We start from the raw sequence: 13,094 nt of genomic DNA on the forward strand, positions 1-13,094 counted from the left end.
GTGCACTTATTGCTGCCTACAGATGGCTAAATTCACATCAAAATGTATTGGGATATGCCTCCCCTTTGACACTCATGTCAAGGTAAATTCAGTTGTTGGCTTTTTGTTGCGCTAAAGTAATAGGTCAGGTTCATAATGGAATCTTCTGTTTATCATTAAACAAATACCTGTACTTTGATCATTGTAAAACAACAACAAAACTACAGCAATATATACCAAGCAGGTTGCTGTACAAACTTTTTGTGTGTGGAGGGGAATCTCCTTGGCCAATGGCTTTAACTTAGCCTGTAGAGCTCAAGTCATATGTTCTGGTAACCTTTACTATTTCTTTGTTTCCTTCAATAATGAGGACTTCAAATAGATGTCTGACATTTGTTCAGCTACTTTGCACTGACACCTTGCTCAATACAGGCAGCAATCCATCTCCATAAGTGAGGGAAAGAAATGCACACATGCCTCTCCATAAAGCAGAGGCCTTCGTGCATAATAGCCCAGTTTTGTATTGTTTCCACCTTAAAAAAAATTCCTGGAAGGGGGCTGCAAAAAAATGGGCTGTCATGCATGCAAACCTTTGCATGGGAGATGCACCTCACATGTTACTGTTTGTGTTTCAGCTCGAATAGAGAGGTGTGTGCTCCTCCTTCATGCAAAGTGGATTGCTACTCACATAACGTATGTGGAACAGGCTATACTTTTCCAAAACTGCTGTTAATTGAGGCAGCATGTTGTAGTTCTCTTACGTCCCAGTCCACCATGCTAGCCACTACATTACACTGGTTTTCTCTCTTTAGGGATGCAATATTTATTCAATTTATCTTAATTTCTTTTGATCAGTGGAAAACATGACCCTGTCTTTTTTTTAAAAAAGTGTATAACTATTCTCTGCTGCCTTGTGGGAAATTGTCGAGAGAAGAAAGCACTAAGGAGTAAACCCTACAGAAATCAAGAGTGGAGTCCTTAAGATGGTTGGGTGGTGCCTTGTACGCCTCCTTCCAGCAACTCCTGCAGCCAAGCTGGTGCCAAATGTATTGCTCTGCTTTCCTTTGGACCACATGAGTGAGGCCGAGAGAGGGGTCTCGTCCGTCTGGGCAACCCAGGACCCCCATACACACACACCACCCAGGTTTGCTCCCCGCGAGGTCACTGGTGCTGCAAACGCAGCAGTTTGTTTCTCGAGACAGGCGGATGCCAACAATACAATATGTAGTAAGACATGGGGGGGGGGGAGAGGTACACGTGGCAAAGCAGCTGCACTTTCCTTCTCCATTGCTGCTGCCACTCTTCCCTTGTTTGTTGATACGCAGTTCCAAGAAGTAGCTCTGTGAACATCCTATGAATCAGCAAGTTCTTTCGGTATAACATTTTTCAAGTCACACAGTTAATTATATTTTGTACATTTTGTACCTGTTTTATTATATTATGGGAATTACTTTAAAAAAAACATAGTTTTTCATTCAGCAGGTGTTCTAAAGCTTTTTTAACCAAGAAGGAATGTTAACAGTACTGGATTTGATGTATGTTTTTCCTGTTGATTTTTTTTGTTTTGTTGAATTGCTTCAAGAAGATTTATGGGAAGCGATTTATAAATGAGGCAAAAATAAGAAGGGTTTGTTTTAAAATAATAAGTTGTGTGCATCAGCTGTTCTACTTGCATTTTGTGTCTTCATTAAACCATATTGTAAAATGTATTTTCCATCCACCAGCTCTGGGAAGTATATGGTGAACGAAGATGCTTACGAACTTTCATTGGTAATACTTTTTTAAAAAAAATATCAGTTTTTAAATAAATGATAATTGCGTCAGATTCCAGTTGCACGCTGCCTTTAGCAATAAGTCCAAATTTTAATGTGTGCCTCAAGGGAATAATTAGAAGTGATGGATGCTAAGAAAATAATTATTGAGCATGGTAGTTCAAAATCCTCCCTGCGGTACAATTCATTCATGTGTGGTGCATAGCTAAACACACGTTTATCACAAGTAAAGCATTGGGTGGTACCAGAGGGGAGGGCAAGGGAAGCTCCTACCCCAACAAATAGCTCATTCCCACCACCCCCGGATCTTCAGGGCTGCTTGTTTTTAGAATGGGGTCATTAACATGAAATATATGTATTTTTGCTCAGCATCTCTTTCCACTTTTATTTTAAAAATTATGGTTCATGTGAAGTAGCGTAAGGACACCCTGATCCTAGTGAGGGGTGGTGCACATGTGGACCTGGGCCTCCCTGTGTGCAGCCACTGCTGAATTGAGAACTGCATGCGCAAAAGTGCTGTGTCCCTAGTTTCCAGTGTTGGATTGAGAACCACAGTCACAGCACTTGAGCCCAAATGGTTTGTGTTCTTAATTGGATAGAATAACTTGCTTTTAAGGGGAAGTGGGGGCAATGGAGATGGGAGGACAGAATAGAGGGGGAGAAAAAAAGTGCCTGAGCCGTATTGCAAATCACAGACACTGTGCATCCAACAACTGCCCTAGTACTGAAAAGAAAAACCTCTGGTTCCCTTTCCTTTTAATACTATATATATTTGTCCTGCAGGGCACAGTAAAGCTGTTAGAGATATATGCTTTAACAATGCTGGGACTCAGTTTCTCAGTGCTGCATATGATCGGTATCTTAAACTCTGGGACACGGAGACAGGTAGGCGAATGCTTGTTATGTTTCCTCTTCTGATACCTGTATTTTTGTGAATGACAAATACAACTATTAAAGTGCAACAGGGTGGCAGGAGTGCAGATCCCTGTACAGCATTATCGTCTTAGAACAGCTTTGCTTTTTGGATGCATTTAAACTGTTATGGGAAATGGTTGGTTCAAAAGTGAAAGCCTTTTAGCCACATAAGGGTGTATTTATCAAATAGGATAAGGAGATGTAGCTCAGTGATAGAACATCTTGACACTCTGGCATTTTCAGGGTGGGCTAGGAAACACCATTGTCTGAATCCTGGAGAGTTCACTGCCAGTCAGGACCACTGTGAACAATCTTGAGTTAGATGAACCAGTGGTTTAAGGGTAACTTTGTATATTTCTGTACTCCAGAAATTACATTTGTTGACAAAACAAGGTTTGTTGTTTTGTATTGCATGAAATGGCCCTCAGTGGATTGGGTTTGGTAATCTGGATTTAATGCAAATGGCACACCCTTCAGAAATACAGGTTGAGGTTTATTTTATTATATTCAAAATTGTCATCCCAACATACTACCTAACAGCTACAACAGAAAACGAAGAAGCTGGGTATGTGAATCTCTTCCTATTCATTGATCTGTTTCCCCTCCCACCCCCTCTCTAGGACAGTGTATTTCAAGATTCACAAACAGGAAAGTTCCCTACTGTGTCAAATTCAATCCAGATGAAGATAAGCAAAATCTTTTTGTAGCAGGAATGTCAGATAAGAAAATTGTACAGGTAAGTTAGAAAATTCGGAGTATTTGCTAAAGATAATGCAGAAACAATTTGAAGATCAAACCAATTGACTATATAACCAGAAATCCTTTCCTATTGTTGCAGTAATAATAGGCTATTTCTGTTACAAAATACTTGATTTTAAAAAATGGATCATTTTCTTCACCATTTTTAAGGAGTTGTTTGGATTTGTCTTGCAGTGGGATATTCGAAGTGGAGAAATTGTTCAGGAGTATGATAGGCATTTAGGTGCTGTTAACACCATTGTTTTCGTGGATGAAAATAGAAGATTTGTGAGTACATCTGATGACAAGAGTTTAAGAGTCTGGGAATGGTAAGTAAAAATTTGTGTCTTTACTTTTTGATTAGAGAGGAAGAAAATATAGTTTGAGTAGTGAATGTATTCTCTTTATACTTCCCCCCTCAATATAGCCATGATGCCAACTGGTTGCAGAACTTTAGACTTCTTTCCTGTGAGTCTACCCCATCCAGAATGTTCTCTGGAATTGATGATGCTGATACAGCATACAATGCCATGGCCTGATTCCTAAACCTTGGTTAGCTTGCATCTCTGTACCAGCCTGAGATGAAACTTAGGAGGGACTGCAGTTTACTCCACATTTAAAGGGGATGTTGTCGAAGAAACAATGAGCAAATATGGCAAAGAAAGGAGTATGCTTTCCAGTATTGTGTCAAATAGTGGGTTATTCAAGAAAGGATGCCAAGACACAAACATTTTACTTCCAGGTCAGAGACTGGAATATTCAGAATGAAGACATACTTTTAGTCAGGTTTCTTTCTTTGTTTTTAAATGGAACCATTGCAATAAATTATTTGTTTGGGCTTTGGTTAGTTATTGACTCTGGGGAAAGAGCACCACCTACTGGCTTTACCAGTACCACTTCATAATGCTTAAGGGCCATATGAACATTTACTATAACCGATACGGAAATCACAGTAGATGCAAATGGAGAAATTCATGGAGTGACAATTACACATAGTGTCGGTACTACCTCCATTATCCGAAGTGGTATAGCTCTAACTATCAGTTGCTGGGAATCTCAAGTGGAAAGGAGTGCTGTTGCACTGGGCTCCTGCTCTAATCTTTCTTGGGCATTTTGACTTCATTTTAATGACTTTTGAAGTTGAATAATAAACTTCAAAATAGCAGAATATTTGGTATAGTGGGTGAAAGATTGGTTGAGGGCTGTCTACTCAGATTTGCTGTGTCCTTCAGGGTGAGGGTTACTTGTTTTCTTAAAAGAATCCTACACATTTTAGATAAACCACATATTTATTTGCTTTCGTTTAATGATATGCTGCATAAAAGCTGGACATGAAGTACTGAATTTATTTGCCATTACAGGCAAATAGGTTTGCACTGTTGCATTTTTGCTTCTTCAAGGTGTGAGTGAATCTTCTAAAAAAAGCTTTCCGGTCTTTCTGTAGGCCCAAAGCGCTGGTGGTAGAATTTGATTACCTTGAATTTATATGATCTCATGGTTATATGAACAAAATTAAGCTGCAATTAACCTTCATGAGAGCATTTACACTCCATCTAATTTGTCATTAATGTGATGTATGTAAATATTATGGAGGTTAATGTAGCTGTGTAATGAATGGTTTCTGCATTGTTAAATCCTCAGTGCCACCCACAGAAGCTGATGATATTTATATCAGCCATAGCAATTCTCAAGAGTTTCCAAAGACCATTTAGTTAACCAAAACTAAACATTTAAATGCCTTGAGCAGAATCATGAAGCAAAATAAAATTCTAGTGGGAAATCTTTTATTCTTTGTACAGAAACATGTACGTGTGCTGAAGTCCTTTAACTCTCTCCTATTTCAGGCAGATCTTCCCATGTATTTATTTTCAAGTATTTGTTTATTTTTGAAAAACAAGAAAATCACGTTGAATGCTACCTTTTTCTTTCTGCAAATATTGAGATATTACTAGGAACTGTTCATAGTAATGGTGAAGCAGGCGCCAGCAGGATTGAGCCTTGCCCCCCCCCCATCAGCTGATATCACCCGAAGTGTTGCAGTGCATACCTAGGAGTGTTCCTATTCAGGGCTCCAGGTAGCATAGAATCTCAGGAGCCTTGTGACATACTGTGGGTTCATGAATGATAGTTTTTTTGTGGGTAGAGATAATAGACTCCTCCCCAACACTTCTCTTTCCAGCCCTCCTAAAAACCGCCTCCACAGTGCACAGTACCAAAGGGCTCAGATTCAAAGCTGGCTGCCAGGCCCAAACCTGAGTGCACTTTGTTGTTTTACACAGGGAGGGGGGTTCTGGAGAATGAGAGGGCAAAATGCTGCTGCTCCACACCAGCTGTCCTTTATGACATCTGGTGTAGGTAGGTGAGTGGGGCTTGGCCAAATGGCAGGCCTAATTAGGCCTGTGGGGTAGGTATCTCCCACTGTTGCCCTACCCCATTCTCCCCTGTCCAATGCACTATAAACTGTTAGAGGCTCAAGCCAGCCAATTCCTTACTGCTCAATTGTTCTTTTGTTTATTTCCAGCTGATACCCTCAACCTTTCAGGGCTCAACTACTGTTTTGATGCTAGGGTTTTTTCGTGAGCAGGTGGTAACATTTTGCTTTAACTGGCAAACTACTGTACGACAGAATGCAGAAACCCTACAACATTGTCCGGGGTGAGGGGCTCATTTCACTTCAAAATGGTTAGGCATTAGACCACCCACTTTCTGCATTGAAGGAGATCGTGATTCCTAAATTTGGAACACAGGGAGAAAGAAAGGAAGTGTATCATTACACATGGCGTTGTTAGATACTGCAGAATTCAATAGCCAAGTAAATACATTTAGACTGCAGACTTCTAGGCCCCTCTCATCTCTTAATTTTGTTTACTAGGTGTATGTTTGTAGTATTTCATCCATATATTTCTCTTCTTTCATAGGGACATACCAGTAGATTTCAAATACATAGCAGAACCAAGTATGCACTCAATGCCAGCAGTGACTTTGTCTCCAAATGGTAAGCTAACGTATCTTCTTAGGCCTCTCATAGAATAATTTATTGCTTTAGAATTTACCGCTTGAGGCTCCATATTTATGGCAGAATAAAAATCCATGTTAAGTCCTATCACAGCCAAAATAATTCACAATTCCATGTCTCAGATTGTGTGTCTTTGTAGAATGCAAAATTGGAGCTTTATTATTATTTTTAATATACTATGGCTATCACTGGTGATTCTCAAAATTAAGTCAGATGTAAAAATCTAAGTGCATGAATTTATTTTAAGAATGACATTACCATTCTTTTTTTTTTACTCTTAACAGGGAAGTGGCTGGCTTGTCAATCGATGGACAACCAGATTTTGATTTTTGGAGCTCAAAACAGATTCAGGCTAAATAAAAAGAAAATATTCAAGGGCCATATGGTGGCTGGGTATGCTTGCCAAGTAGATTTTTCACCTGACATGAGGTATGTTTCATTATAGTTCATCTGGCTATATTATGGGTTATGCCCCATTTTGATTTTCAGGCTTTTCCCCCATGGTCTGATTTTGGACTCTAGTGTGACTTAAAAGATGTTTTTAAACTGTCAAAGGAGTCCTCATATGTGTATAGTCTGTAACAGTGATTCTGGATTAGGGAGGAGGAGGAGGAGTGTCCAGGTTCCTCCATCCAGTAGTCAAGGCTGCACATCTAGTGCCTAATACTAGCAGTGCTGAGCTTATGTTTTGGTACCATTTGCTTTTTAGGGGTTGTCTTCACCTTCCTTGTCATAGGATGGGGCAGCATGAGGAGAAATTGGTCTAATTATTCTAACCCTTTTGAGCAGCTGATTTGCATGTTGATACAGCCCACTGCTGGGCAGGTAACTTTTGAGGCCATTGTGATTAGCATAATTCATCGCAAAAACCCTGCAGTAGAAAGTAAGCATGGAAAGCAATTAATATTTCATGTGTTAAACCGTATTTTGGAGTTTTGACGCAATTTTTAATTATTTTTTTAAGCTATGTGATATCAGGTGATGCAGATGGAAAACTGAACATCTGGGACTGGAAGACAACAAAACTATACAGCCGATTAAAAGCCCATGACAAAGTCTGTATAGGTGCAGTTTGGCACCCACATGAGACATCCAAGGTAATCACGTGTGGATGGGATGGTCTTATTAAGCTGTGGGACTGAAGGCCATACAGGAGAACTCTAAACTTCTCATCACTTGGTGAACACCAGTTCTGCAACAAAGATGACCTGACATTAGAATATAAAGATGGGTTGCCTCAGGTATTTCAGTATTACAGTGCACATATACCATATGGGGAATTCAGAAGACTTCATCTGAAATGTTTCCAATCTCAAAACTATTATAAGCTGAAAGTGACCAAATGAAGTGGTCTAAATGGAATATCCTATTTTAAAATTAAATTAAACTGAGGAGATTTGAGTCTAGCTTTGTGTTCATGAAGCTGAAGTATACTTCATAAGCTTCACTCTATCCTCAAAAGTGCACAATTTGGGAGAAAAATGTTTTCATTTCAGCATTGCAAGATGATGCATCTGTTTATAAATACTGTTTGGCAGTACTCTCAAATTTCCAAATACATTGGATATTTCTGAGTGTGCGTGTGTGTACAGTATAATAGAAGTTGTTGGAATTGTTTTTGTATTTTAACAGCAGGTGTGGGTCATGTTGAAATACACAAAGATTTTATATGTGCAACACGGTTGTTGTTTCTTTGTGAGGGCAGTCCCCTCAAACCCAACAGCCCTGCTTGAAAATATGAAGGAAAGCCTAGTGCAGAGACCCAGATAGGCAGAGGATGTCTATCTGTTGCTATGTTTATTCTAGCTCCAAGATGGGTTCCATCAAGTCCTGAATGTTTCTCTTCACCATTATCCATTTTGTGCAGCAGGTGGATATAGCTAATAGGTTAGATCAGCGAAATGCTTACGAAAGGTGATGAGCATGAGGTCCATTTAATAGCTCCTCCCACTACCAAAAGGCCTTTCCTGGGTGTTGGGGCATGCTGCTGAGTGTGGTGGGCTGTAGCACATGGGGGCTAAAGCAGAAGTCACCAAAATTTGCCGGAGCCCAATATTCAGCAATCCACACCCTTCCTGTCAGCCCCCCACACCACAACCCATTCCATTCACTGAGGGACAGGCTGTTTGTGGTGAGATGGGATAGAAATACACTTTATGCTCCCTCACCTCCAGGTATTTTTCTCAGTCCCATTATATTTGCAGATGCATGGATTTGGATACATGCTAAGAAACTCTACATTTTTATCATGACTCCTTTTTATAATTATTATTGACAAGTCAGGTTTCTATTCTTACTCAAATATTTTCTTTTTATAATAAAACAAATCCAAAGAATATTATGTATATATGTATATAAGACAGTTAACGAGTAATTCATCAAATGCTGCTTTAGCATAAGCCCCATTCAGTCAGTGGAGCTTGTGCAATTAGTGAATTACTGCCTTTATGGAAATGCTTCCAAGAAGGTATAATTGAAAGCACATTGCAGCTTCATTGCCATTTGACCACCTAAGTCTTGTAAATGGGCACTTTAATATCTATTTTTATTTCATGGAATTGTGTGTTTTGTGCTAAACTACTGTACATATGTCTCAATCCTCCTTTTTACAGATCTTATTTTTAATAAATGTTTTATATTAAAAGATGGATACCAGCTTAGTGTAACATCTCTAGCATTGTCTGCAGGTGGCTGCTGCTGCTTCATTTTTACTCTTTGTTTGGTATTGAAGTTGTAACTGCCTAGTTCTCTGCAGTGCCAGAGTGTAAATGTATCTTTCATTGAGTTTATTATATTAAAATATTGTGGGAGAATTTCTTTGTGCTGTACATTTCTACAGTTGAAGGTGTGCAGCATTTTCAGAAATCTAAAACTGCTTCACACATTTCTGATAACATGGCATTTATAGTGGATGACGCATGTAAGAATACTACATTATAGCTACGTAACTACTTTTTCATTCTGAATACATGCATCAATAAATTGCTGCTGCCAAATTTGTGTTTCCCATCTTACCCACCCACTGCTACATGTGCCTCACCTAAGGGCCTAACTAGGCATGATCTCACACTGTTTTTTAAACTTAAAATCAGCTGTTTGGGGGGCATTTTTAGTGGAGTCGTAGCAGGAGAGAAGGAAAGGTTTCACCTTTTTCATTGCTACCATACTTCCAGTACTACATGCCTCCTCAAACAGCTGTTTGCCCCATGGGTGTGAAGCATACAGGCACCTGCGTGCCACTTTGGGAGGATTCAGATAGGGCAGGGGTGGCCAGCTTCCAAGAGACTGCGATCTACTCAGAGTTTAAAACTGGCAGTGATCTACCCCCTTTTGGGGGGTTCAGGTTGAGGTTGTTGAGCTTTTTTTTAGGAAGGAAAGCCCTGTTTTGGGGGCTTCAGGGCAAAGATGTAGAGCTTTTTTTAGGGGAGCCAGTCATCTACCACAGACATCAAGTGATCTACCAGTAGATCACGATCTACCTGTTGGACATGCCTGAGATAGGGCAATTCCAGGGGGCTTAATTTGCCCAGAAGCCCCAATCTGGAATTGCCTTTTGAAAACCTTGGCTGTTGCTGTGTGAATTTACACAACTGTTTTGTACTTGTGCATAGCTGCTTCTAAAAATGTGGTCATGGACCAAAACAGACACATTTAACACATGATGATGGGCAGTTAATAAGTCAGGACCGGTGCTAGGGCTTATTGCACCCTAGGCGAACCACCTTCTGCCCCCCCCCCCGCCAAAGCCTGCTTTAGTGGGAGCCGGGGGGGTAGTGTAGGGGGCAAGCAGCACCTCTCCGCAACAGCGGAGAAGCTGCTGCCTGCCCATCCCGCCCAAGCCTGGCCAGCGCCCCCTCCATTTTGGCGCCCTAGGCAATTGCCTAGTTCACCTAAATGGACGCGCCAGCCCTGATAACAGTGTATGTTGTAAACCACCATCCTGATAATCTTAGCCCCTGCCCCCAGAAGAAAGCTTAGTATTTTAAGACAGCTTTTTTTGGGGGGGTGATGCTATTCAGCCATGAAGAAACAATTTATTTTCCACACATTTTGAGTTTTTAATCAGTATGATGATGAAAACATCTCAACAGGCTTGGGCTGGGCAGCAGCCAAGTGCATAGACAAAGTAAACAAAATACTTTAAATTCAGGCTTCAACTCTTCTAGGATATGAATCTATGCCTTCCCACTTTGGCGGGGGAACAAAAATATATTTTTATTATATACCACAGCTGCTGTATTTGCACATTGGGTAATTTTTGACAGTTCGTCTCTGAACTCACCTTCAATAGTACCGCTGAAGGGGATGAGTCACAGTTCTGTTCTGTAGGCCAAAGCCCCTATTTCCATCTTGTATTCACCCAGCTCAGTGTATAACAACTACTTGCATTGAAGGCTTCCCTTTTTAGGAACATCTGTGGTTTTGATAAGTCTTTGTAAGTGTGAAAAAGCCTGAAGTCTTTCAGTTCTAGCTCTTTGAGGAGACTGTACCAGTACCGAACCACAGTGCTGTCATTGCCACTGACCTCAAATCCCGGCCAATGAACATGGATTTCCAAGACCAATTGCCCTATGTGTTCCACAACGTCCTCTAGGATCAGGTTTTCCAAAATCTTCCACTCTGCACTTTCCATATCTGCTTTGAGGATATCGATCTGTAAAAGTATGACAGGAAAGCATGAAAAACAGGCTCCTCGTTTCATAAATCAACTGTGTATTTAATATATCAAGCCTCATCAGAGAGGCCATTTCCATGTGATTATTAGAGCCTAGAATGGTAGATTCTTTACCACAGAAAATAGATTGCAACGGATGTATAAAAATAATGAACTGGTTATTAGAAAACAGAGACATGCATTATGGTGAGATCAGTGTCCCCTTGCACAACTGACTTTTACATGTGCAAATAAGACCTATGCTTCCTCTCTTCATTGCAGCCCCCCCCCCCAAGGTCCAATCTGCTTTGGAGTTTGGTGGGCCACTGGAGGCAGAGCTGTCAACCTTCCCTTTTTTGCATTGGGAAATGGCCATAGCTGTCAACTTCCTCTTTTTTTGCAATGGGAAACTGCGCTGGAATAAGGGAATTTCCTGCAAAAAAGGGAAAGTTGACAGCTATGACTGGAGGAGATGGAGGGGGCTGCAGGGAACAGAAGAAGCAGCCTCATCATATCTGTTGGCATATTGTTGGGTCCTGTGCATAGTATTCTATGCACTACTAATAAATTCATTTTCCAGGTGTGGATCCTTATGTAATTGAACAGTTCTCTGTGCTGATGCTGACTGTATATTAACAGCCACTGGAACATCCATACTCCCTTTCATATAACACAATAATGATAGATAACCTGATGAAAATTACCTTGCAGAAGATTTCCCAAATAAAAGACCACACACACACCCCTACAACACAGAGAGATGCACCAGCCAAGAGTTTGTCAAGAGAGATTGCTCAGCTGTCCTGACTACCCTTTGACTGACTTGGCTGAACAAAGTGCTGTCTGTCATTTCCATGGGCACTCGATGCATTCTTATATACAAATTCATTCCTGATTGCTTCAGAGTTTCAACAGTTGCAAATAACTTTGCTTTTAGGCAACAATCCTTGCCGGGGAACAAGTCCCATTGAACTAAATGTGAGTTACTTCTAAGTAGATGTCTTTAAGATTGTGCCATTAGCATCTATGGAGCATTTTAAGAAAAAGGAAATCCTTTCTCTTGTCATAGTGACTTTTGCTTTCACCAGGAGACACTATCAGGAATCAAAAGAAAAGACTTTATTAATGTGGAACTTGAAAAGCAATGTTACAATAGCATCCACATTTCCCAATAAAATTATTTCAAGTATGGTGGCTGGTGTTCCTTCCTTAGCCCCTACACTGCCTATGCCCCCAATAGATCTAAAGGCAATTACAACAAATGACAATCATTAGGAGTAGGAGCCAGCCAAAGTTCAGCACTTTCTAATTCTACTATTTCAACAGCAGAGTCAATTACGGTATGTGTTGAACCTTTGGCTTCAGGTGGAACATGCCTATGGACAACAAGAGACATCAATGGAAGTGGTAAGGAAATTATTGTGGCTCGTGGCTATGAGCACCAAACTCCAGGATAATGAGTTGCTCTTAAATATCCCAGTGTGGTACATTTTGCTATATAGTCCCTAGATCATGCAAGGCTATTTAAAGGGACTAAGCTTATAGATTGCTTTTTTAAACAGTACTAGAGCATTCCCTTGAGACTGGATGTCAAACACCTGAAAGGCACTCGTCTCTTCTAAGGAAGAAGTACAAACATGGAATGCTATGCAGATGTTTGCTTAAGTATATTAATTACTGCAGGACCTCTACTGCAGCCAAAGAAAAATCCCTATTAATGCTTTTGCAGAAGAGGATTCATAGCAATTTCCTTACTGTGTGTGAAAGAGAATCTGGACTACTTAGTATTCATGTCAGACATTTGCTGTCTCCACCCAGATCCACAGCTGTCAGTTTATGTCTTCCAAAAGGAGAAAAGAAAAAGCCCATCTTGGAAGATGGAGGAAAGCATGCACTCGTCACCAGGCTCCATCTGGTGATAATTCAGTTGTGCCATCTCAGTTTTGCTGTGTGCACCATCTGCATGATTTTGCTTCATGCCCTGTTTAACTCTTCAGTACCTATTAACTGCCTGCAATAA

The 13,094-nt window shown here is 40.4% G+C and overlaps 2 protein-coding genes across 4 annotated transcripts in view; one reads left to right on the top strand and one right to left on the bottom strand.

Annotated features, from left to right (window-relative positions):
* Window positions 1-9,233, top strand: part of CDC40 (cell division cycle 40) — a 35,632-nt gene extending 26,399 nt beyond the window's left edge. For both annotated transcript variants that reach the window (XM_033143586.1, XM_033143585.1), the window contains exons 9-15: window positions 1,704-1,749; window positions 2,535-2,636; window positions 3,287-3,402; window positions 3,600-3,733; window positions 6,323-6,399; window positions 6,705-6,849; window positions 7,385-9,233. In XM_033143586.1, the coding sequence (XP_032999477.1) occupies window positions 1,704-1,749; window positions 2,535-2,636; window positions 3,287-3,402; window positions 3,600-3,733; window positions 6,323-6,399; window positions 6,705-6,849; window positions 7,385-7,562 (798 nt within the window). In that variant the 3' untranslated portion in view covers window positions 7,563-9,233. The remainder of the gene's footprint in view (window positions 1-1,703; window positions 1,750-2,534; window positions 2,637-3,286; window positions 3,403-3,599; window positions 3,734-6,322; window positions 6,400-6,704; window positions 6,850-7,384) is intronic.
* A 1,196-nt stretch (window positions 9,234-10,429) lies between these two features.
* Window positions 10,430-13,094, bottom strand: part of METTL24 (methyltransferase like 24) — a 74,270-nt gene continuing 71,605 nt past the window's right edge. For both annotated transcript variants that reach the window (XM_033143590.1, XM_033143591.1), the window contains one exon: window positions 10,430-11,074. In XM_033143590.1, coding sequence (XP_032999481.1) covers window positions 10,760-11,074 — 315 coding nt within the window. In that variant the 3' untranslated portion in view covers window positions 10,430-10,759. The remainder of the gene's footprint in view (window positions 11,075-13,094) is intronic.

This window comes from Lacerta agilis, chromosome 3 (genome assembly GCF_009819535.1).
Source record: "Lacerta agilis isolate rLacAgi1 chromosome 3, rLacAgi1.pri, whole genome shotgun sequence".
NCBI lineage: Eukaryota > Metazoa > Chordata > Lepidosauria > Squamata > Lacertidae > Lacerta > Lacerta agilis.